Below are 25,585 nucleotides of genomic sequence, written 5' to 3'. Positions count from 1 at the left end.
GACTGATTCATTTTCACAGCGTCAAAAGAATCTAGCTGGGAAAAGCCACAAGCATGGCAGAAACAGGAAGACAGTCATCAGGATGATAGAGCAGACCTACATTTAATAGACCCCAACAAAACTGAATGTCACTGTAAGGTCCTACAGGTGTCACAACGACACGTAAGGCTAAGTTACCTTTAGAAGCCAGAACTATTAATGGTTTATAATTCAGGGTTTGGAGCAAAGCAGACAGGAGTCCAGTATCATGTAGTTTATCTGGACTATTCAGAACATCATGATGACCAAATAATAATAAACTCAGAATATTTCTGTTAAGAATTCCACACTCAGCCAGTGGTATGACTGCATTCCTGGTGTACAACTGTGTAGGAATACATTAGCGGTAATGGCCTCTATTCAAATGCAGAATATTCCCATTAAGTTTGACTTACTGCCTCAAGTATGATTTTTACAATTACATCTCATTAGCAACATGCCAACAAGTTAGGACTGTGACTATAGTCAACAAAACCTGACATTTTATCTGTTATTATTTTACATTGTCTGAAATTGTCCAAACGACTTATGAGTGAGTTTGTAGCTGGCAAATACTCAGCATTGACAGTTCAACTTCAAACATTAAAATACTAAAAATGCTAAAAGCCATCTCTCCTCACCATATGCCCACTGTTCATGAGTGGAAGCCTTCTGCCTAAATTTCTCAGCCAAGTGTTCCAGTCTTTCCAGTCGTCGTATTTCATTCAGCAGCCACTCTTCATAGCCTTTCTCAGCTTGTTCAAGTCTCTGCCAAGCACCGGCAATATCCTGTGAAGAGAATACATAGGAGAGATGGATCAAACGATAATCTCTTTTTATCTAAGTTTACAGATTTTTGATTCATTCACAATTTGGCTTCAAAAAGAGAAGTTTTTATGTGCAGACTTTGTAAAATCACAGAATTATATAAAACATTGTCAGGGCGTTGTGTTTTAGTGCAGACACCTGCTGCTCATAGTGCCTTGTGTTTAGGTGGATTTATGAAAGGAGCCCCTATAGAAATGGTTTCCAAGCATGGCTAGAGGTCCAATGTCTTCACAATATATTGCTTTTACCTCCCATTTTACAATGTGTTTGTATTTCTTTTATAATATATCTATCTGTTATCAAAATGAAAGTGCTTTGCTTTCACAAGTGGACAATAGCAAGGTAATTACTATCAAGAGGATTTGGTCCATGTTTTACTTGGAACACAAATTCATTTCACTTTCTGTGGTACACAGAGTTTTGTGTGCTTCCTTGCAGACTCAAAGACATGAGTGGGAAGCTGAAGTAACAGGGCCCTTATTTTCTGAGGAGGATGGACAATAACCCTTTCCAGACAGAGCAATTTTTTTGTTTATGAAAAACAAAACACAATGATAGAATAGAGTACAGAAACAGGTTTGCTGGATTCCAGAAGACCACAGGAAATGTTTTGACCCAGTCAAGTCACAGTACTTTTCAACAGATGAGAATTCTTGGTACGGACTATTCTTATCTTCATAGACATAAGAGAAAAAGCCGAATAGAAAAAATGTAGAAACATGTATTGAGCACTGTCTGTCTGTTTGATGATTAAAATGTCAGTGAAACCACTGAGTTTTGCTTAAATAAGCAATCATTGGCTCAGTGGTACACGAGTATTGATAACACTGCCAAAGGAAGCTCTCTGTCATCTTGCATCTCCAGATAATTTGCTTTTGGGAAAGCCTTCAAAGAGGCAGGAGGATGCTTAATAGAAAGCAAGATTCTGGAACAAAGGGAATGTGTAAAAGGAGTTCAGTGTTGAAAAAGTACAATAAACTGATGTTTCTGAGAATGACTTAGAATAGGTTTTCAATCCTTCACATTGGTGTTTTTGGGAGATCATTGATAAAACAAACAGAATATTAAAGCCTCCTTTACTTACTGAAACCATTTTCCCCTCTGATGGCATGAAAGCTGGCCGATTGCTGATTCTCAGTTTTGTCTGCAGGGTGTTGAAATTGATCTCCAACTGACATTTCTCCTGGACTTTGGGAGGTTTGTGCTTGCGGCGGTAGTCCCGGAAGTCCTCTAATTTCTTCTGCATAGCCTGCATTGTTTTTTCTGGGGTCCTGTTTTCCAGCCAAGGAATTGTCCGGCGAATCCATTCCAAAAGCTTTCAAACCAAGAAAAACAAGTCAAATAAAGGCAATGGAAAAACAACCAAAAATATTATATTGAACATACAAATCTTAATTAAGTTTGTTCCAATTAAATATTATTGACTTCAGTTGGTACTGATGCCTTAATGGTGAGTAAGCACAAGATATTCAAAGTTAACAATATTTTTATATTGTATTGCTTTATACAAATAACAAATCTGCCCAGATATTCCAGGTATTTCTAGAAATAACCTGATTTTCAGAAAGATTAACACACATCTAAGGTGTCTCTAATTACTCAAACTGCCACTTCCACAACTATTGGTCTTGGTGTTTCAGGTATGTCATAGTTATGGGATCGGGACAGACACCAGCCTCAGGTCATGTAAAAATCTTCACTCAGAAGGCCATTAGTGCAAATTTAGATATAGAAAGTAGTGCTGTGATCACAGTATATTTTTGCAGGTTAAGCAATAAAAGATAAGAGAGCTCTCATTTGTGCACTCTACATCTGTAGTCCTGCTCAGCAGATTTGCCATTAAACTAGAAAGGACAGGAGAAGCATGTTCATCTGTATGTTCATCTGTATATTCATCTGCTGTCCTTGCTCACACATGGATTGTGAACAACCTGCCAGACACTCTCCAGGTGTGCTGTGCAGTACACAAAGCCAAGGGGCTTGCTTGATCTGGTACGTTCCACATGTGGTCAAGGATGGCTGTCTTTGAAGATTAGAGAAACAGGAAGCCTGGTCTTGGGGTAGATGGATGGCAATCCTCAAGACACTCTTTTGGGCATGTTAACAAGACTGACTGATTTGCTGAAGGTCACACAGGAAGTCTGTGGCAAAGGAGTCACCCAAAACTCGATATCTTGGGCATTGGCTTTGTAACCTTCCACTGAGAGATTTACCCTCACAGTGTCTCTACTTTTCTGTCTTGAAGAGAGTGCACGAATCTTTCAGCTTTCAATATTTCATGAACATTGTTATCACCACATTACAGATTGAGCATCCTTACCTCACTTGCTAGTCTCTCATACTCTTCCATCAACCTCTCATTTTCCTGATTCACAGCAAGCACCTTACAGATCCGGTTTGCTGCAGTCTCAGCCTGTAACACACAGCAAATAAACAGAATATATTCATAAACACATTCTGAGAAAGGTGTAGGCTTGGAGAGAGAGAGAGAATGTGGCTGCTGCAAGTAAAAGATCACTTTTTTTTTTTATAGTTGGTGATTTATGCTCCTAGGTCACTTAGATACTCATTTTCCTTCCTTCTGCAGCCATAGATTCCAATGGCCTGAATGAGGCACACATCACCACAGAGGTCCCCTTGTTGTACAATGAAGCCTTATTATATCGTTATCTAATAAATCTTTCCTTTTTAAAAACAACTTAGGCCATTCTTAAAGATATCCTATTAGGTTATTTTTTAAAATCATATCTAAAAAGTATTAGATTTGTTAGCCACACTAGATAGACACCACATGTGATGCAGGAGTCTCAGACCACTCTATATCTGCATATCATATGTACAACCCTTGAGAATAAGTGCAGCTCAACCACTGACAGCAAATCTTTTCATGCCTCCTAACAAATTTATATGTGAAAGCTCTGTGTAGCTCTGCCATATTTTGAATTTACTAGTTTGATACCACAAAGCAGAACTTTCATTAAAATATGATTCTGGAATATATCTAATCAAATAAATATCCATATAGACTCCTGTGTTACAGAGTATTTGGAATTCCCCTTTGGCATGAATAGCAAAGCCCTTCTACCCAGGAATGAGCGACTACAACAGCACAGCTGCACAGTGGTAAGGTATAGGGGACCTAGCAGACAGGAAGGGAAATTCAGTCCTGAGAATGAAGAGAAAATATCAGCTACTTTAAAGGTTTGTTGCACTTTTTGTAATGTAAATTGGATTATGTCCATTTGTAGTCTAGAAATGTATGAAAGAGAAGAGTGGGAAGTGCCACATTTATAAGTGAGTATCCCATTAATTACATGAACATCTGCTGCTGATGTTCATGCCTTTTATACTAGTACTTTCATCCACAAATAATTCTGTTGGCTTCAGTGGGAACCAGGCACAAAAACTCTGTGGGATGTCTTCTGTGCCTTTCTGTCTTTTTGGGCATCTTTGAAAATCTAGCTCTAAATTACAACCCAGCATGAGTAAGTCTCAGTCTCCAAAAGTCAAACATTCTGTTATGTAGCAAACAGATAAGATGTTGTAGCAACAAGCAACAACTCCACTTAATATTTTCAAATCAGTGTTTTCTGAAACAGTCCTTAAAATTATCAAATAAAGACCCAAAATTAGAAACAGAATGCATATTTGAATTAAAGAGGTTAACTTGTTACACAACATTTAACTAAAACAGGTTTGAGAGTTGGTTAAAAAAAATATTAGTGCTCAAGTGATACTTGCAAATGTTAAATAAAACCACATAATACTAAATTAGTTGAGGTTGGTTTTTTTAATAAACTAGTGGAAATGTGAAACAACCAGTCAAAAACACAGCAACCTGAAGAGACAGTTGATTAATACCTGCTCTGCTCCAGCAAAAGCATGGTAGAAGCAGGACACATATGTCATGATAGCTCTCTCATCAGGTTTGGGAGTGTTCACAATATCTACAAGAGGGGGCAGAAATTAAAACAAGAAGAAAAGGAATCAAGGAGTAGAAAATAGGATGAATAAATAAATGCATCACTTCATGTCCTTCTTACTGCTTTCTTGTCCTTAGCTCTGTATCCAAGAAATTCTACAAAGCTGTAAAAAAATTACTGTTAGATTGAGGGGTGCTGACAGAATAAAAAGTACACTAAAAGTTCAGTGTAAGCTCATACAAAGAGGAGGATTTTTTTTTCATTAAGCTCGATCCAGCAGTATTGTCATAGGGGGAGTGACCCAAATTTTACCAGGACTGTCTGCTTAAGAACTGGCACACATATGTCTGGTGACTGAAATTGTGGGGGTTTTGACTAAGACACAGGAAAGGCAGTCTGGAAGTTGCACGTCAGCATTTTTAGCATCAGTATTTTTCATATTACTAACACCTGAAGTAAGCCCAACTCCAAATTGTCTTACTTTTTAGAATTTTCCTTCTCTTCTTTAGGACATGATTCCAGAGCTTGTCTGAGATGTCTATAAATGTTTCGGTTTTGCTTAGAAGCATCATTTGATGTTGCTGTTTGTACTTACCATTAAGCATTTAACATTTTAAAAACAACCCTGAAAGCATAAGAGAAGGGTTTATTTTCTGAGCATGTTATGATGATTTTGACATCTGTAGCAGAAATAATATCCAGCAGAGAGAAGAAAGATGGAATTCTACAATTGTTTTTCACTCTGAGCTTATTTTCATCTTACATTTTTAATGGTGCTTCAAATGAATACACACAAATTCATTTTAACGGGAACATCATCCTCTCCCATTCAGTAACTAGCTGTCAAAAACCTACTGGATATTATTAATAAATATGCAGAAAGATGAGACAGGAAGGTTTGTTTCTATGGAACAAATGGATAGACTACTACTGGCTCTACCAAAACAGCAGCTCACAGAGAAAAGAGGCAACAGGAAATGAGTTCAGCTCTAAGATGCTGTTCTAGTAACTAGTGAGAAAAAGATCAGAAAAGGAAAAATTGCTGAAAAAAACAAGACAGAAGGTGAAGGATGAGATCTGATCCATCTACAATCTCACCTTCTGAGCACCAGCAAATGCATGGTAGTAACAGGAAACATAAGTCATAATGGCTCTTTCATCAGGTCTGGCAGTGTTTACTACATCTGTGTGGAAGAGAAGAGGGTTAACTGCTCAGAAGTTCTCACAAGGTACTTTCATCTGATTATGCTAATGGTGCCACCTCAGTGCTGTAAGGATTCCAAATAAATACACAATTATTCAGGTTGAATCTGTTTACTGATATAAGTGCAAAACCACCTAAGCTTTAGGAATCAGCAAACACAAAAGATACAACTCTCCCTGAAATGGCAAAACATCTGAAGGCTGAGACTGTACAGAAGGGTATTGCTACCTTCTGGTTTGTGGAAACTTCCAAGCAGATGGCATGGCTGGCAGATCTGCTGGGTTCAGCTTCACTGCCACTCCAAAGCAACTTCATCTGAATCACTGCAATTACTGCAGAGCTAAATGCAGCCACTGACAGTCACAAACCAGAACTGCACTCAGTGTGTATCAGCACAGGGTCCCTGTGGCTGACAGGGTACTGGCATATACTGGGAACCTGTACAACTCCTGCAGGCCAGAAATACATTTTGTGCAAAGAAAAGTTGGACAGTAGCAGCTCTGCAATCCCTGTGCCAGCCCATCTTTTTCATTAATAGCATAAATCACAGGAGGGTTTGGCTTGGCTGGCCAATAGCTTTGTCCCTACCATGGCAGGAGACTGAAAATATAAAGTGGATGCAATCAAGGTATGCATCCATAGGTAAAAATGGACCTTTTCAATACTTAAAGAAAGGCAGGAAAAGGTGTTTCTAAGCAGTTATGGCTGAGTAATGAATGATTCTAGTGCAACCTGCATGGATTCCTGTCAATGAAAGGAGTGGGAAGATACTGACTTGAAAAGACCCTGGAATGAGTGAAAATTTCTAATGGCAACAGTGAGATTTCTAGTTTTAGGATCAATATATTTATTGATTTTGCATCTACTTTTTGTAGCTGTGAACAAAGTTTTGCAAAGTTTTCATGGAGAGCGCAATGGAAATAAAGATGGCAAAAAGTGACCATGAATACTTAAAGGGTATTAGAAAGAACATAATTTCATTACCTCCTCCCCTGCCAAGAGGAGAATAGTAAGATAAGGAATAGAATGTACAGCAAATTTGGTGAGGAAAATAAAATGTGTCTTATATCGATTATTAAGAGAAGAGGAAAAAATGTAGAAAGCTGTTCAGCGGCAAGAGGCAGCACTTCTCTGTTTATTTCTTGCACAGTATTTCAGAGCAAAACAATTAAGTGGTGTTGAAAGGGGAATTGCAGTTCAAAAGATGAGAACAATTTGTTTTAAAGCATGAAAGTGAAACTACTCTTCAATGAAGAGATTACAGCCTGGATTTTCTAAATCATCTTGTCTAACTTTCCAAATGAAGACTTCAAGAGGAGCAGGTGTAGTCAGTTTGAGTGCTCTGGATGATTCCCATCTTATCACTGCTTTACTGAGAAGCCATGAGAGCTGAGTCTCCATTCTTGGGGAGGAATGCTTTGAGCTAATGTAGGCAAATTCCAGTAGTTTGGCAGCATTTTCTAGCCCAGAGTATGAAAGTTTTATTATCTTGAAGAAATTCAGGAAATTCTCAAGATAATTGGAGACACATGAATTATTTGTGAAAAGTATTACTGCAAAAAGTTTACAACTAAAATTAACCAAAAAAAATGCTTCCCTCAACCGAGCTCTCTTCCAGAGGAGGTGAGGCATGTGTTAGTATATTTTGAAGGCTGTGAAAGTACTTCTGCTATCTCTATTTTTGGCCCCTTGCTTAAACGTTTAAAAAACTGAATATGCTTTAAGTTGCTAACAGTTATATTTCCTTTTATTAAATTTGAATTATTAAAAGCAAGGATTAACTTCTGATCCTGCATTTTACCTCAACACAGTGGGACCATGTGCTGAGGTAAGGGTCCAAAGCACTATAATAAATGCAAACATTAACAAACAGTAAATAATAAAGCAAAAAGTGAGTGAAATTATCCAATGTCTGCCAGAAAGGAAAGAAAATATATTTTTGAAAATGAAGCAGGTTGCTACATTATGATTCATATGAAAGGAATACTGAAAATCTGTTAGGGAAAAAAAAAAAAAAAAAAAAAAAAAAAAAACCAAAAAAAACCCAAAAAAAAAAAAAAAAAAAAAGAAATTTTACTGTGTCCTGCTTACAAGCAACACAAACTTCAGTAAGGTATAACTCTCACCTTCTGCATCCAACATCTTTGGGATATCCAAATGCTTTTCAGCAATTTCCATGGCAAGGTTGATATTCCCTATGGGGTCATCCTGCATTAAAGAAAAAAATACGAGTCAAAGATAGAAGTTTTTCTTTGAAGCAAGACTGGAGTAAGTACACTAAAACTTAGCTTCTATTTTTCCAAAATGTAAACTGGAGTCATAACTATTGTTCTTCAAAAAACATAGTCTAGGTATATAAACTTTTGGTCCATCTACTGCTATGTTTTCAAAACAAAACTTTAATAAGCTGTTCTCTACAGCTAGAGCTCTGCTGGAAATGCATTCTGGAGGTGAACACAGGTAACAGTGTACTCTCAGTTCTAAGCTAATTCTGAATGAAGTACAGCAGCAATACAGACACTAAATGCCACTGGACCAGCAGGCTAAATAAGACGTTCAACACAGAGTTAGCCCTGCCTGTTTTATACCCACAGTACATCACAGGGATATGACTTCTTCTGAGTTCTCTGCTGGTGAGGTGCATGCATGAGAAGAAACAAGCACAGGCAGAATTGTTCTCCAGAAGGAGTGAAACTTGCCAGTTTGGGCTTGGAAATAAAAATCCGTAATGCCTCTATAAACAGAATTTTAGGGCTGTGGAAATTCAAACACTTCCTCTGGTTTTAAGATTTTGGTTTTTGAAGGAAAGAGAAAGCAAGCAGTGAGCACAGTTCAGATAGAGAGCACAGATTTTGTAAAAGAAAATGCAAAAAGACAGCAAATCTAAGTGAGACCTATTGACTAGGTTAAAGCACTTTGCCTATGAATGAGTGATGAGCACCTCGTATTTGTGTGCTTGGTACTAAGTGCATGAGTAAATAGTGCTCCTCTGGTAAAAGATTGCTTTAAAATCATAGCAGCTTCTGAATAATTGGAGATTTCCATCACCCATCCTTTTAAACAGAACTACAAGCGACAGTAAGTAAAAATCTCTGCTACAGCTAAAGAAATACCTCATCTAACTTGGCATAGTCAAGGAGATCAGGCCTGTGTCTATGGATAAGGGTGTTGAAAGCAAGGCCATCTTTCCAGCTACAAGTTCACACAAAACATATTGGTGAGAAAAGGAAAGGACAGCATGCAGGTGGTAAGAAACAAGACACCAAGACAGCTGTTAATGTAACCAAAATGAAGAGTCAATCAAACATAGCCAGGCCAGAAAAGTAAGATCTATTTTAGGATTTTTTTTCTCTGCATGTGCTTTATGTGCAACAGCTCAGCCTCAATTTGAAACCTGACCTGTTCTTATTTTGGAAACCTCTAAGAGGAAAATAGTAGCATTGAAGCAGACCTGCTTATGTTCTGTTCCCTTTTCTCAGCACTCATCTATAGGATGGTTAACTGTGATATTCTTCAGCACCACGTACCACTTTTCAAAGCACAGATTCAATCAAACTCACTTCTGTTCATGCCACGCATAATAAGCACATGTGCACAGAGACAGGTAGCTCAGACATTCCATTACTCTGTTTATCTGTAGGAAAGGTTGCATATAGAATTGGAGAACAAGCTGGTTTTGATGGCTAATATTTTGCCCATTGGTTCAGATCTGATGTTATCTTAACAGCTGCCTAAGTTTAAATCTTATGTGTTCAGTACTAAGTACATTTAATTTTTAATTTTCATCACTGCACATTTCAGGGACTCTGGCATAAATTGAACATATAAAGATATAAAGCAGACTAAGTTTTAAAATAGTTTCAGTTTATTCATTTATCTGTTCTTCACCAAGGACTTTCTAATAACAGTTGATTCCACTAGTAAACCAATTTGCAATGAAAGGGCAAGGAATGGAAAAATACAGTTGATATTTTACCGCTCTCTCTCATCAATGCAGAGTTGCACACAAGAGATTAAAACCATGATTAAGGTTTCTGTTGCACTGGTATTTACATGAGACTGGTGTTTAGATTCATTCCAGAGGAGAAAACAGTGTGTATGTATTGAAAGCTAATGTGAAACAACAACATTCTACTTCTTTCTAGTTTTTTTTCCTTCAGTAATGGATACCAAGAAATTCTGACATTACTGCTCATTCCTCATTTCTCCCTCTCAAACCAAAGTATCTTTTAGAAAACATGCATTTTGCCATAAGTAGCAAACTGTAATAAAACAGTTTTTAATCCCCATGAGGTACTACCTAAGGAGGTTAGCTTGTGGGTTTTGCTTCCACTTATCTGGAAGTACAGGTAGAAGAGTAGATCTGAAAATCAGTGAATACTTCCTGAATATGTAAGACTAGTAATTTACTGTGTATTCCTAGTTAGTAAGAGCAGTATTTTTTCTAAGGAACCTTAGGATTAATTGTCATGTCATTGTTTACTGGTCTGCAATCTCCAGTCATTTACACCAGATGAAAACAGGATGGACAATACTATCAGTGGTAAATGGATAATTCCAGTGTATTTGATTTAACATCCATATTGGGCAGTGTAAAGACTTCATCAACTGCCAGAATCTGAGGGCCAGATTATTTGCAATTAAATGCTGAAGTCATTGTAATGGGAAAGAAAGGACACAGGACAGTCAGGAGGTCCTCTCCGTTGTGTCATTGAGGTTTTTTCGGGAAGGATTTTAGAAAGTCAGTCAGAATTAGTATGCATTCCTCAGCCTGTCTTTTAGAAAACATGCTAAGCAAACCAGAAGCCAGCCAAATCACTGCAGGACAGCATGCTGTACCACCCAGGCTGATGACCTTATTTAGCTTGGAGTAGTCAATAAGATCAGGTCGGTGTCTGTGGATAAGTGCACATAATCCAAGGCCATCTTTCCAGCTTTACAGCAAAAAATAAAATGGAAAAAAAATTAGTTAATAAAGTCATGGCATTTTACAGTTTGATCCTTGCTCAAGGCTTAAATTAAAGCAGGAATTCTGTCAAATCCTGAACATACATCCTGTCAACTCTCTCTGAGCTGTTCTGTTACTGTACTCCTTTATCTATAGTACATATCTTACTCTACAGTCCATACACACATAAGGTATACTCCATAAACTCCATGTAGACTTCAAATACTCTCTAGGCAATGTACATTTTGTGCAACAGTCCCTGATTTCAATTGCTTAATTCATGCAGTGTTCTAGGACAGCTCAAGTACACATTCATCCATGAAAGTGCATCATCTCCCATTACACTCACAGCATATTTTTGAAAAAATAAGAGGAGAGCAAACCTGCAATTACTTGAATTTGCTGAAGCAATTGGCTTTTCCTCTGCTATTTCTGAGAATTTTACTGGCACAACCAAGTGCTTAGAGAAGTAAGAAACCATCAATCAGCTCAGTTTATTTAAAACACTTCACACATATGACAGCTTAGATCTGAGTTCTTACACTTCAGCCTGACTTCAGACCTGCTACCTTTTGTGGCAAGAACAGGAAATGAATGGAGCTACAAATAACATATTTTTGGAAAGGTTTCTTTCAGCTAGAAGCAATTATTCTGAAAGATACTTTATGTAAAGACTTTACAAGCAGTCACAGGGACTGAGGGTTTGAGGTCTTGTCCTGTGCAGTAATTGTGTGAGCCTAAGCATGTTAACACTGTTAAAATCCCTACTACTGAGATGTCTGGGTAGGTCCTTCAAAAAATGGAACCATCTCCAAAAGAAAAAAAAAAATAAAAAAGGGAACAAAATCAAGCAGAATATACCTACATTGTATAATATAAAATCATCTAGACTGTAAAACCAAATCAAACTGAGCACCAAACAATTTATTTTTCTTTTTCCAAAAGGTGCAAAATAAAATTATCTGGATAGCCCACTGCAAAGTAGTACTGTAAGAGCCAATCCACACAAATATAAATCAAGATACTTCCATTCAAGATGTTTTCCCCATATCATGTATCAGACCAGTGTATGTACATAAATACACTAAGATTCTGACACTGTAACTTACAGTATACCATCCATCCATAAAAAGTTCTATCAAGTATATCTTTGCATATTCTAGGAAAGTAAGACATAACAAATTTCAGATCTCTGAAAGGCAGTATAGGGATTGTAAATCAGACAAATCTTTCTTATCTTGTAACATATGTATAAACTGTATCTTCTCTGTAACTAAATGTGCTTTAGGTACTACACATTAAGAATTAATTCAAAACACTAATATAGAGCTCTTGTTTTAAATACTAGAAGGCTCTCAGGGAAGATCACCTGGTTAAACAGTGCATATGGTAAGTCATGTACTTTAATGAGGTAGGCCAGTGGCACAGATTCAGGAACTAGCCCAGTGAAACCCCCAAACCAGGCAGACTGTATAGGGCCTGGAATTCCCATTCTAGTTCTTAATGAAAAGACAGAAACACAAGGCTGGAGCTTTCACTAAATTTTCCAACTAAGGTTATGAGCCTGATTCTGTAAACAAATGTGTTTACAGTGCTGCTCTTTTGTATTACTGAGTGCATTTTATGCTCCTTATAGTGATATACATTGCAAAACAATACAGACTGATTAATCATAATAATGAGATATTCACATGCTCAACACACTGGTCTTTTTGCCAGAAGAACTTCTCTGTGGCTCTCATTTGAAAGCATCATTTGCCACTATGCCACAGAACTCAGGAATTACTACATAATACAAAAGATCTCTAAAGATGTAATATGGTAATTCTGTATATAGAAGGATTTTTTCTTTTAAATGTAACTCTGGAAGTCATAGTAAATAATGCTAAAGGCTAACCAAAATAACACTCTGAAGACAGAGGAGGAGAATTTGAAAAAGGTCTAGCAAAGAGCAAAATTCTCTGATCAAATATATAACTACACAACTGTGGGGAAAATTTGACATAAAATTTTTGAGATTACTTCTATCTCTTGAAATAATGGAAGATTACCTAAGATGGAAGTTCTGAATGTTCACATTTCTGTAAGGAGCAGTTTTCCTTTGACACCACAGCAGCAGCCCTTCTTTGGCAGAGGTCTCTGTAAAAGACACAAGGAAGTAAAAAAAAGGAAAAATTTTAGAAGTGCTCAAGTAATTAATTTCTTGTCATCTTAAATGTGGCTGGCCATCTGAAAGTGATGGCACAAACCAACATTTAATCCTAAAAGTTGTTCATATAAATGGACTACTGGCATTTCATTAAAATACAGAGGTCAGTTAAGATTAGAGTCTCAGCCTGTACAGAATGTTCTGGGATGTCAGAAATTAAAGGAATTATATTTTTTTGGACAGTAGACTGTACACTGAAGAAAAATACCCAATAAAAATATAATGCAAATAGACATAAAATATTGTGTTGGTGCCTACATGAAATATGCTTGCAGTCTCAGTTCATTTGCCTATGGGGAGGTTTAAGTGCCAAAAAAATACATTTATTATCTGAACCCTATGGGCATCTGAGTGCATAAGTAAAGGTCAGAAATTATTAAATAAACCATTAGGTCCACATTTAATATCCCAATTATATGTGCAGGACAACATGCAGAGCTTGAAACAATTCTACTTTTGCTGAAAATTGAGATTAGTTTCTAGAATTCTAGACTTTCAAAGCATAGACTTGATTTAAAGAGTACTGTAACAACATGCTTTTTGGAGCCAGTTAGCAAGTGGAAGTTAAGAAAAAAATCTGAAACAGTGAGGGGGAAAAATGATAGATAGAAAGAAGGATATAATCAGATCATATGTATTTGCAAAGAATGTGACAAACGGACAGGACTAAAAATGTATGTTGGAAATAGAACCAAACACAAAGGGTACAGCTCAGAAGCAAAGTCATGTTTCTGTCTCTGTAGCTGAGAGACATGACCAGAACTTCTGCACTTAGAAAGCTGGCTCAAGGTCTCTGTCAAGATAGGGAGAGTAAATAATTTTTCCTCCAGAAATTCATTTTGACACCATGTAGAGAACTTACAGTATCATTTTCTGTGAAAAAAATTATTTTTAAAACATTTCTCTCACTTATACACAACTCATTTTAAAAATGCCTTTAAACACATTTCTTAATTGTTTAACATAATTATATTACTCTTACCTTCCACTGAAATATCCTGAATAGCAAAACGAAGGATGATAGTCCAGATCATACCCAGTGTCATTTTCACATTGCCATCCACGATTTCTAAGGTGAAAAATAGATATTATAGTAGTATTTAAATTTTTTTTCAATTCCATTTTATTTAATCACACATTTCTATAAATAATACATTGTAACTAATAAATTAATTCTACTTTTACTATAATTTTTTATTCACACAGGGTTCACCTGGGTTCATTTTTCAACAAAGTCATGTTTGTGCTACTCTGTCAGTAGGACTGAAGGTTACTGAGGTCAAGGTCACTTCAGTCCTTCCATGCTGAAAGGCTTCTCTCAGGGTAGTTGTAACAGTTTTAAATCTTTACCTTTTAGGATGATGTTTTAGAGAGAACATGAAGGAAAATATTGAAAGTTTTAACAGTATCAGTATTAACAGTTTTCAAACACAACAGAACCAAAAAACATTGGGGTCTTACCCCAATTTTTAAGAAACTACAGGACATTAACAGTATTGGTTTTTAATAAAATGGTACTCAGAATTTTCCCTGTACTATTTATGTTTGAGAATTTACCTCTAGTGCCAGCCCAGACAAGACATGAAGAGAGCAGCTCAAGAGACGCTGAGCTACACAGCTTCCTGCCAAGCTGCTCAGAGCCATGGCCACAAGGCTGTAATGCCTCCCAGCTCTGAAGCATACACACAATTAAGTATCTTTAATATAAATGGGTTGGGTTTTTTAACCTCTGGGGTTTCAATTTGTTCCAAGAGTCCTTGAGACTACCTATAACACAGGGAATGTGGGAATCCCTGCCACAAGCTGGGTCAGAATCCAATGCTCCCACATTGTAATTAAGTGATATTGCTGAAATTTCTCAACACCAAAATGTACTGCCAGATCACTTCAGTGTGCTGGTAATGTTAAATCATTCTCAAAAGTGAGTCAAGAGACTCAGAAAAACATAGTGAGACTATAAAGAGGGTGCAGCATTGGGAAGGGAGGAGATGGGACTGCAGACTGACTTTCCAGTCACCTCCCACTGAAGGAGCAGTGGAGCAGGGAAGGCACCAGCTGCTCCCCTACTTAAAAGTCACCTCCAGCCTTTCTCAAAAAGTGAAGCAGCTGTATCGGCCTGGGGGCTCACTGGTGTTCTGGGCAAGGAGCAGGAGGAACTTGCAGCAGGAGGAATTTCCTCAATTTAACATCAAATGCCAATTGAGGTGCCAGCAGAAAATGCAGTCGCTCTGCTACTTAAAATTGCCTGAATCCAGGGGCAACTTTTACAGAACAAGAGCAGCTGCTCTCTCTGAGACTAGAGATACATGTTAAATTGCAGTAGGACGTGACGCTAGCTGTCATTTGAACCTATGGAATTTACAAATGTGATAGGAAATATGTAACCCATCACTACCCTACACTTATTTTGTTAGTGTGATAATTCAAGTTCATATATAAATGGCTAATTTCTCACTTTCCCCTTTAGATCCTGCACTAATTTCCCAGATTTTTTACACTACGCTGCCTGCCTTCCATGCATCCTGCCTTATTGGCCCTGGAAGACCTCAAATCTCAAAACAAGACCCTTCCAGACAAAAAAAAAAGACCGAATGGCAATTAGAGCATGTAGCTACTTCTCTTTCTTCCCTCCTCCTGAGTGAAGTCAAGTCACTTCACTATTTTGATCAGCTGTCTGATATGTATATACAGTAAAGACAAATTTCTCCAAATGTAAAATAAATGTATTTAAATACTCAGGAGGCATTGTTGATTCTCAGGCAATCAATTAATAGACTTGCATAATCACTACATCGTTGTTTTGATTTACATATCTGTATGTACACACATACAGAATGAAAGAGCAAGAGAGGGAATTTTCTGTGTTGTGCCTCGGGAGGATTTTCAAGTGGTTTTCCAGCTTTGGTTTCTCACAAAACTGCTAGCATAAAACAACAACAACAAAAAAAGACTCCTATACAAGACAAGGAAGAAAAACAAAGTTGCTAAAATATTGAAAAGTATCAGTGACAAAAAGGCATTGATTCATTCCTATAATTTTCCTCTACAGGTCAATAGAAGACTTCATTAATTTTTTTCACACTGCCTGTTGGCTCTGGCTGGAATATAGCTCCTACCCCTCACATAAGCAAAGCACAGCAATTTCTGGGGGGGGGGGAAAAAAAAAAAAAAAAAAAAAAAAAAAAAGGTTTTAAGTCCGCAAAGCAATTTCTCAAAGGTTTTAGTCCCATTTTTTTTTATTCTGCTTTGATTTTATGCATTAATTTATTTTTTTATTCTAACCTTCTTGTAGCAGAATCATAGATCATTTGGTCTTTAACATTTTCCCATTTCCCAGAAAAGCAATACAGAAGTATTTCCCAATACTATTAAGAGGATACGTGTCTTTTGGGGGTTCTCCATATCTAGTTGATTTCATTCAGGATGCAAGTACCTTCCAAATGGAGTTACTGCACTTTTTTTAAACTTAAGAGAAAATTTCTCAGTCCTGGACTTTTAATGGCTTATAAGGACTACTTTCACAGTTTTTAATTTTAGCTTCTTGACCCTGTAGTCTCATTTCATGACCAGTGGAGAGAGATATCCTTTGACATAACAGGTCAGAGTAAATAAATTTGGCTCCTGCTCAGCATCACAATTAAAAGTGATCAGCTCTCTCCACTCCAGACAGCCCAGAGAAGTCAGGCTCAGAACAATAATGAGGACTTCAAAGAATATCCCTGGACCCTTAAAAATACTAATTTTATTTTTGTACTGATGTCCCACAGGAATCACTGTTTTGAGGCCTCATTTTAAATGCCAGTTGTTCCCCTTGGGCCTATGTGCTCTTCACCATTCAGTTTGTCAGATAATGGAACATGATCCTCAGCAGATTTAGATACAAAACTTTCATGCTTTGGAAATTAAGAAGTATTCCAAGCATCCATGTAACTCAGAGAATGCCCAAACAGATGGGTGAGGGCAAGCCCACGAGCTCACCCACAGGGGCAGAGAGTTAAGGGATTGTAGACTTTGATAAGGAAACACATTTAAGAAGACTGTGCTCTCCTCTTTTCTGGCATTCACTCCAACCTACTATAATGACTGCCTGATCAACAACACTGAAAAATGCAACAAAAGGGGAAAAAAAAAGTGAAGCATGTTTTAAAAACAGATCAGATTGCTGATCTCCAGCAGAGCTACAGCAACAGTTGTCAGCCCAAGTGAGAGGACAGGGCTGTGAAGTGTGGGAGCAGGAATGCAATTCCAGGGTGCACAGGGACTCTTTAAACACCCCTGGTGCCAGAGGTCCCACAGCGTGAAACCATACCCAGTCAGATGTGATACTGCTTTGCTGCATCAGCACAATGCTGTGCTTTAGTAACAAATTTAGAGAGGGGATGCAGTAAACTTAACAGGGCACTAAGCATGTCTGTGCCAGAGCTGGCTTTGTGCTCAGCCTCTTTAGAGTGGGAGGGAAGGCACGTGAATCCATCTGCTCCTGCCCACATGAATGTAATCTAATGTGGGCATCAGGCCACACTCAACATAGCATCGTGTCTTACCATGACAGGCTCCTCTCTGCTCCTAGGCTATTGCAGTGGCTGGAAATTTTTCTTCCATGCTTCCATCTAAGAATTTAGGAGTTTTTTAATGATAATTAATTTGGTTTTGCTTTCAATACATCCATTTTACAGATTGAGAATTCCAGAAACAGGGAATAGCTAAAACCATCACCTTAATCTCTTGGGTTACTAGGTATGGCCTGCTGTTACATGCAAGAATAAATACTGGATGCATGGACAGTCAACTTGCAGCAAGTGCCTGAAAAGCTGGAAGAGGTTACTGCCCTTTTTTCTGCCACCTTCCAAAGGGAATTATCACAGAGCACCTGAATCACAAAACATTTGAACCCATGCCAGTTGGTGCTAAGGAGAACAGCAGGGTTAGTTTAAGTGTTTGCAATGTCTGATCTGAGCTATCCCAGATGCTTTGCCTTTAGAAAGTGCTGAAGCCTGTTCACCAGCCTGAGTACCCTGGCAGTAGTGACCAGCAAGAAACGGGGCAAAATAAGGGAGAAAAGGGCCAAAATAAGGGAGTGGAAGTGCAGAGGGCTGGCTTGCTCCTTTCAGGAGCAGATACGAGCTGATGTATCTCAGTTTAAATACCCCAGCCTTGTGCAAACAGTGATCAGCAAGAACAACCACTCTGTCCCACCAGATATTCCTTTTGCTACACTCTGGTTTTGGTTAGGAAGCCTCAGAGTCTCCTGCCCAACATGTCAGAAACTACATTTCATTTGCTCCAGCTCTGTAATCTCAGCATTTCTTCACCAGCTATCAAACATGCATCTGTATTCTTAATTTTCATTTCCACACATAAATTGTCTCTTCAGTACCCTCTGCTGTCCATTCAATGCCATGTCACTCTCAGAAGAGCCTTGCTGCAGAGGTTTAAAGTAGAAGCATACTTTTTCATCCCACTTCATTTAATTGAGCAAAGGGCACAGGTGCCCCAGCAGTCTGTACAGGTGATGGAGGGAGCCAGGCACTTCTGAAATGCAGTAGAGCTTTTCTGAGATCTGAAGTGCTTGCAGGAATTGCCCATTTCTCCCCACTGATGATATATTCCCCAAAAAAGGTCTCTATTATGTGCCTAAAGACAGATGGTATGAATTGGGACTCAGGTGACCCACCCACTTCAGTCTCAAATAAATGAAGAGGGAGTTCAAACAAACTCTCTGCCCATGGAGCACATTCTTTGGGATTTTTGAGTTCTAGATCTAGAAACTGAACACATTTGGCGAACAATACTTGAGGAACCAAGTGGGCTAGGTCAAACCATAGTAAAACCAATGAATGCTGCCAGATCTGTCCATTATTTCTACAGATACCCTTATCCCACATAATGAATCTCCTGTTCCAACCACAATTACAGTAAGCTCCCTGGGATCAAGGCTTGGAAGCCAGAATAAGGATACATATAAGCCTGTAGGAATCTGGAAATCGGAAGAAGAGGTTCATAAATCAATCTAAAAAGGCCTAAAAATGTCAGTAGAATATAGGAGTGATTATCATCTAAATGAAGTTACAACCAAAATTTTGCTCAAAGGATATGTTAGAGTGAGGGGAAAAAAGCACAGAATGCACTCATTCAGGTTATGGAATCAAAAATAGTTGGATATCATGTTAGCCACATCATTCTTGGTATGGTAGTGGCTATGGAAATCAATATGCAAATATCTGCATGGAGCAACAAGTTCTACATAACCTTTGTAATTTTGAAACAACTAATTGAATCTCCTAGGGAGGCATAGGTTCACTTATAGTGAGAGTCTGCCTTCTTTAGCTCAGTTTAGATCTATCAGAATCTAGCTAGCCAACCACATGTTGGTACTTAGCTACCTGAACAGCGGAACAATAAAAAAGCAATTACTTTAGTAAATAGCATCCCACTCCACTTTTTTCATATGTTCAATCTCTCCCCAGCTACCAGTTTCTTTTGATCACTCCCTTAACTCTCCATCTGAATTTTAGAAACACAGCTGCAGAAAATCTCATAATAAAGTGGGAGTAGGTTCCAGCCACTCAGCAGTGATGTCAGCCTTTGTTTTGGCTGAATAATATCTCCTAAAGATGCCAGAATGTATAAGGCACACCCCAGAATCCAACCTGGTTTCTAAAGGAGTTCCTTACTTTTAATAATCTATGGGAAAACCACAATGTCCTGTAAGAAAAAAAGAAATCATTATCTGAACACCTACTGAAACACAGAAAATTCAATTTAACCTTAGAGAAAACTAAGCTTAACGTTCATTTATAATCCTGTCCCTCTCCAGAAGTCCAAAAATTTCCACCTCTTGTCCTTTCACAGATACAGTCCAGCAATCAACACTAGGGGTTGTTTGAGGCACCCATATGTAGAGAACGTAATGTGGCCAAGGTTCTCCACCAGACTGCTCTCTAATGTGACTAAGTAAGGTGCACTGTCAAGATCCATCACATACCTTCTGCACCAATAGACACAAGTTTCACTCCTTTGCTGGCAATGTAATCCAGAGCTTTGTTGACATTAGCAATTTTATGGAAGCGCATCTTCCCTCTGTCGGGTTTCGGTAGCCTTTCCCCTGCAGAACAACAAATATAATGTGATTATTCTTATATATACCTTGCTACAGACATAAAAGTGATTAGAAATCAAGAGTGGATGTTCTCTAACACTACCTAAAAGTAAGCAATTACTTTAATAGGTATTTTTCTGAAAAAATGCCAAAGAGGTTTGAATCAAACCCTGAAAAGAGAATTCAAATGTTGAAGCATCTGATTTTGATCTTTCTGATACAGCAGTAAAACCAGACTAAAATTTTTGTTTGTCCTAAACATCTGGAAGATATATGTACTTTTTCCTACTCCACTTCTGGTTTATTGCTACTGTCTGTTACAGTAGCTGAATATTAAGAAGGCAGAATGTTCTCAGAGCTCATCATCCTTATCTGCCAGACTATAAAGAGAGGCTGGATTCTATCCAGCAGATCAGCCATAGCATCCTTGCACATCTGACCCAGAAGAATGGCTTTTAACAACCTCATCCAGCACAGCAGAGAGCTCATTTCAGGGCTGATGTGTTTGAACAAACTTATCTTTTCAAATGATCACAAAAAATAATAATTTCAAAAGAGATTCTCCATTTCATGAGGAATGATCATTTGAAGAATTTCTTTCCACACTGAAATCTCCAGCAATAATCTAAACTGTCTTGTGTATTTGTTGCTTGAGCTATTCCCTTCCCATTAAGGGACATTCTGATCTTACCTTGAAGACTGCCCCACTGAATAATGCATAACAAAAGGGGCATAATGAGTTTACATCAGTTAGCAAAAGTTCTTGGATGTTCCACTCTTTTGAAAAATGAGACCTTTTATTTGTGACTAAATATTGATCTAGGTGCGCTTTAAGCCCTCACTTTTGAAAGCATTGGTACGACCAGTAAAGTCATTAAAAGCAAAGCAAAATGTTTATGTTAAAAGCAAAATAAAATGAATTTGTAACCTATGTGTAAAGGCTTTTTAAGTGTTAGGGGCTAAGAGAAGGTCCTCAATGTTTTTGGTTTGTCCAGCACCACTGTGATGTCAATGACACCCTGATACATTGTGATATCCCAGAACACAAGCACAAACCAGAAAATTCTGGAGACAAGCAAAAAGCAGAGCTTGTTTTCCCCTTTTTGCTTTACAGTGTGTTTCATCTCTCACTTTTCAGTCTACTTAGAATGTGTGTTCACTGTTTTCAATCGTTAGCAAATTTTTGTTCCTTTAAGAGTGTTTCAGTTCATGTGCTGTAAATACACAGAAAACTTTATTTTAGCTAACCTGAGATAACTTCCAAGAGGAGCATCAGTTTGAGGCCATTTCTGAAGTCCTCCTCAATGTTCTCAATCTGTGTGCCTGCTTTCCTGAGGTGGGAATTGCACCAGGCTGTAAATGTCTGTAACAGCAATTAAAAAAAAACTTATCAAAAACTTATCAATACTTCTTTCCAAGCAACTGCTAAGCCATCTGAGTAAATACTGCATCTGATATTTGGATGTCCAGCTCCCATTCACTCTATACATGTTGCCAAGTACAAAATTCTTATCCCAGATGTTCATGAAGATGCAAAGAATTACTTGAATAGAAACAACTTTGTGCTAGATGCTGCTTGCAGATGCATCTCCAGACAGAAGTTCTACATATAACAGCAAAACTTGGATAGAAATGCAGATACTTAAATTTGCAGGGAAAAAATTATCACAAAAGCATCCATGGGTATTTTTGTGTCCATAGCAACTAACCAAGTCTGCTTTTACTTGCAGAGATGAAAAACAGAACTAATTCCATTGCAGAGGTCATGTACATGTTACCTTTTGTATGAATGAAGTCAAAACATGGGCTACTTAAAACTTAGTAGTTAAATTAGTCTGGCTTTAAATACCCATTACTTCTCTCAGCCTTCTGACAAATTGTCCTTGCTTTTCAGAGTCTGTTAAGATACATAAAGCAAGTTTGTATTTACTAGGTATTTTGGCAGGTGTTTAGTTATATAACAAAGTCACTGTTACTAAACATTTTTAGTAAATTAGACTTCAGTTTCTTAAAATTGTCAGATATTTGGAATTCCCCTTCTTTTGCTACATCAAATTTGCAGTTTTTAATTATTTGAATCAAATGTTTTTAAAAGAAACAAGATATATCCCAGTTGTAAATAAGAAATTCCCTTTAGCCTTCTTTATTCTTGCCTGTTTTCTTTGGACTATTTAATTTCTGATCTCTCAGAAACAGAATAAGAAAGGCCAGTAGATTAAGATAAAGATTTTCCCTGGAATTGAATTCTACAAATTCTAGACAGATTTGATACTTTAATAAAGCATGGACTGAACTTTGCCAAATGGTCTAATCTTAAAAAAGCAACTTTTTGTTAAGAATAGCACTGTGACTTATTGTTGAGCTTCACTCAGTTTCTGTGAAGAACTGATGGGCAGCTTACTGGGCTCTTTCCTCAGTGCTCCTACACTGACAAGGAACAGCTTCCTTTTATCATCTTCTCATATTGAATCAAAAGGAAGCAAGAAGTGCTATGGATATGGCAGAGCTGTGCAGTGAAATCCCTAATTCTAGGCACCCAGAAGAAAGAGAAGAGAGAAGAAAATACTGGAAGTGTTTCTGGGCAGAGGTCCGTGTTGATGTGCAGAGGATGAATTTTAGGTAGGAATGTGAGTTGTTCTGCAAACACATTTTAATAAAGGGATGTTGGCTCCCATTCAGGAAGGCAGAACATTCCTCATTTTAAGGTAAATAGCTCTACTAAGTTCATGAGAGACCTGAAACCAGAGCATCCCAATCTTCACAGCACAGATTGTAGGCACCTCCAACATCAGGACATGACATGATGGAGTGTGAGGATGGCATTTCATTTGGGTCATTATAGGGTTAGGATCCAGCTTACAAGACTCATTTGTCTGCCTCAAAGCAGTATCTTGTTTTGGTGGTATGTGTCTCAAAAGGCTTAGCACCACATTAAGTCATTTGCCAACATTAAAAATTATTACAAGCTTTTTGGAAGGAATAATACTATGGCAATACAGGGAAAAAAGCTGAAAGCACTCGAGGGTAAAGGCACATGAACCTTGTATGGCAATTTGGCAATAAATATTAGAAAACGGAACCTTTTAATAAATGAGCCTTTCATGAATTAGGCTTAAGTGATGGACATATGCTTATTTGCAGATGCTGCTGCAGTTTGTAGAACTGTTCCAAGCACACCAAAATAAACTCAGAGAGGAAGTTGGAGAAAAATCTCAGCCATTTCCATCTCTTCTTTTAGATATTTATGCTAAATGTTCACCTTGTACCACTCAAGTAAATGAGTTTTCCTCATTTTTCATTTAATTAAGAGTTTAATGGCAACAACCCCACTGGTTGAAAAGTCTTAAAATATGAATCTGATGCCTACTGTGAAGAAGGTTACTTAATAAGTAAGTAGTTTCTTAATAAGAAAAGGACCTTGGCACTTCTTAGCTCATATACATACATACATACATATATATATATATGAATTAACTTACTTGATGCTGCACTGATAGATACAAAGCATAAGTTTTATCCAAAGATCACAAAGTTTTCAAATAATTTAAATTGTTTCTCTTGAAAATGGACATTTTTATGGCACTAAATTTCCTGAGAGACAAATGGTTTTCTCATTCTTTCTATGCAGACAATAATCAGCCTATATTGCTGTGATATAGACAAGGAAAAGATGCTGCTACTGCTGAGTCAAACTGTTTTCAAGAAATAGTTTGGTGACAGAGTGGTTTTTATGATCTGCTTTTCTATATTTGTATGTTATTTAAGATTCCTTCCAGTTGTATTGCATTTGTAGCATTTTGAAGGATAAATTTGGAATTACCACAAGGCCTCCATCCATGAGATAAGAAGTTCTGCTGAAGCACTCTACTGTGATTGGAGTCTTTTTTAGACCATCTGTATCTACATAGTTTTGATTACCTTCTCTATCTAGAATAAGGGAGTTACATCTTTTATTTAAACTATAGTTGCTCAGTTTTCTGTTTTACCAGTGCCCCAGGCCATGCCTGGGTGCTGTCTGTCCGCTTCCAACAGTTGTCCTGTGCCTCATGGAAATGCCACTGCACTTCACAGCAGACTCCTGGTGTGTGGCTTCTGAAGCCTGGTGCCTTCCAAACAAGCTTATTTCTCCCAGGCCTAAACATGGTTATAGAAATTATACTTAGGGAAGCGTTAACTATGTTTCAGTGATGCAATTCATTCATGACTGCATGAAGGCTACTGCACAATTTAACTTGCAGATTTTCTCAATCCACATTTTATTTAACCCTCATCCCTGTGATACCACTTGTTCTCACTGCTTTGGCTTTAACTAACAATTCTATTCATAGTTATTGAGAAACAATTCAAAGCACGTTCAAGTCCTGGAGATCAAGATACAGACAGCATAGAGTACCCTGGAAATTTGTAATCCATTGGGATTTAAAAGCTATTAAATGACTTAGACAAAGCAAATTCCTTTTTCTGCTGAGCTGTATAGAACATTTCAGAGTATCAGATTGCCCAGAGAAACAAAGCAGGACTTAAGGCACCAAGCTGAATACCAGGAAGAACACAAATAAATGTCTACAAAGCTAGACATTTCTTTTTAGGATTCACTTACCCTACATGGCTCTACAAATTGAAAATATAAATAAATAAAATTTTCTCCCTTCAAAGTTTGTTATTAGAAAAGAAAGTTTGCTAACGTTCTGAGAGGAGAGACCCCAGAAAAGAGGAAGCCAAAGAACTTGCAGTCCCACAGGTAAATGTTCTCTTAATGCACCATTAATTGTCTACTGCTGTCACTGGTCTATTTTGGAAACAGTAACTCCAGGAAAGAGAATGCAGTTTATGTTCTATGCCCACTTAGTCCCCTTGTGAAGACTGCCAATAGCATATTTTCCACGATTCACAGATCTGTGATGGCAAAGTGTCTACCTATGGGGGAAAAAGACCTTACCTGGTAATTTACTTGGCCCCCTTAATTTCACAATTCTCTGACAAATAAAATTGCAACCCAGGGGCAGCAAAAGGAGATATCCCTAATTAATTATCAATCAGTAATTAATGCCAGAAAAAGAACAGGGTATGCCAAATTTGTACAAATATTTTTACACAGACACAATGAAAGACACACTTTGCAGGGAAAAATGGTGCCTTTCAGATCTGAGTTGTCCCATAGCTCTGGGAACGCCCATGTGTCCTTTTTATGTGAGTGTAATGATAACTTGCTTTTGATAGTGGCTCAAAGCCAGAAAACAAGATGCTATGATAACAAGTTTCACACGTGCATCTAATAATATGGATAAAGACAACTGAGAAAGCAACAGTCACCACACCCTCCAATACTGGTGAGTCAAGACAATTTGTTCCACCT

General features: G+C 37.7%; 1 protein-coding gene across 3 annotated transcripts in view; it reads right to left on the bottom strand.

Annotated features, from left to right (window-relative positions):
• ACTN2 (actinin alpha 2) overlaps nt 1–25,585 on the bottom strand; it is a 67,159-nt gene that overhangs the window by 23,098 nt on the left and 18,476 nt on the right. For 2 of the 3 annotated variants that reach the window (XM_030945228.1, XM_030945230.1), the window contains exons 2-11: nt 21,478–21,592; nt 20,116–20,235; nt 14,113–14,199; nt 12,973–13,060; nt 10,829–10,907; nt 8,100–8,181; nt 4,708–4,793; nt 3,167–3,259; nt 1,931–2,161; nt 660–807 (exon numbers count right to left, since the gene is read on the bottom strand). In XM_030945228.1, coding sequence (XP_030801088.1) covers nt 660–807; nt 1,931–2,161; nt 3,167–3,259; nt 4,708–4,793; nt 8,100–8,181; nt 10,829–10,907; nt 12,973–13,060; nt 14,113–14,199; nt 20,116–20,235; nt 21,478–21,592 — 1,129 coding nt within the window. Of the gene's footprint in view, nt 1–659; nt 808–1,930; nt 2,162–3,166; nt 3,260–4,707; nt 4,794–5,867; nt 5,954–8,099; nt 8,182–10,828; nt 10,908–12,972; nt 13,061–14,112; nt 14,200–20,115; nt 20,236–21,477; nt 21,593–25,585 lie in introns of all 3 variants that reach the window. The other variant, XM_030945229.1, reaches the window with a different exon arrangement.

Source organism: Camarhynchus parvulus, chromosome 3 (genome assembly GCF_901933205.1).
Source record: "Camarhynchus parvulus chromosome 3, STF_HiC, whole genome shotgun sequence".
In the NCBI taxonomy this organism is placed as follows: Eukaryota; Metazoa; Chordata; class Aves; order Passeriformes; family Thraupidae; genus Camarhynchus; species Camarhynchus parvulus.
This window is presented reverse-complemented; position numbering and strand designations above follow the sequence as displayed.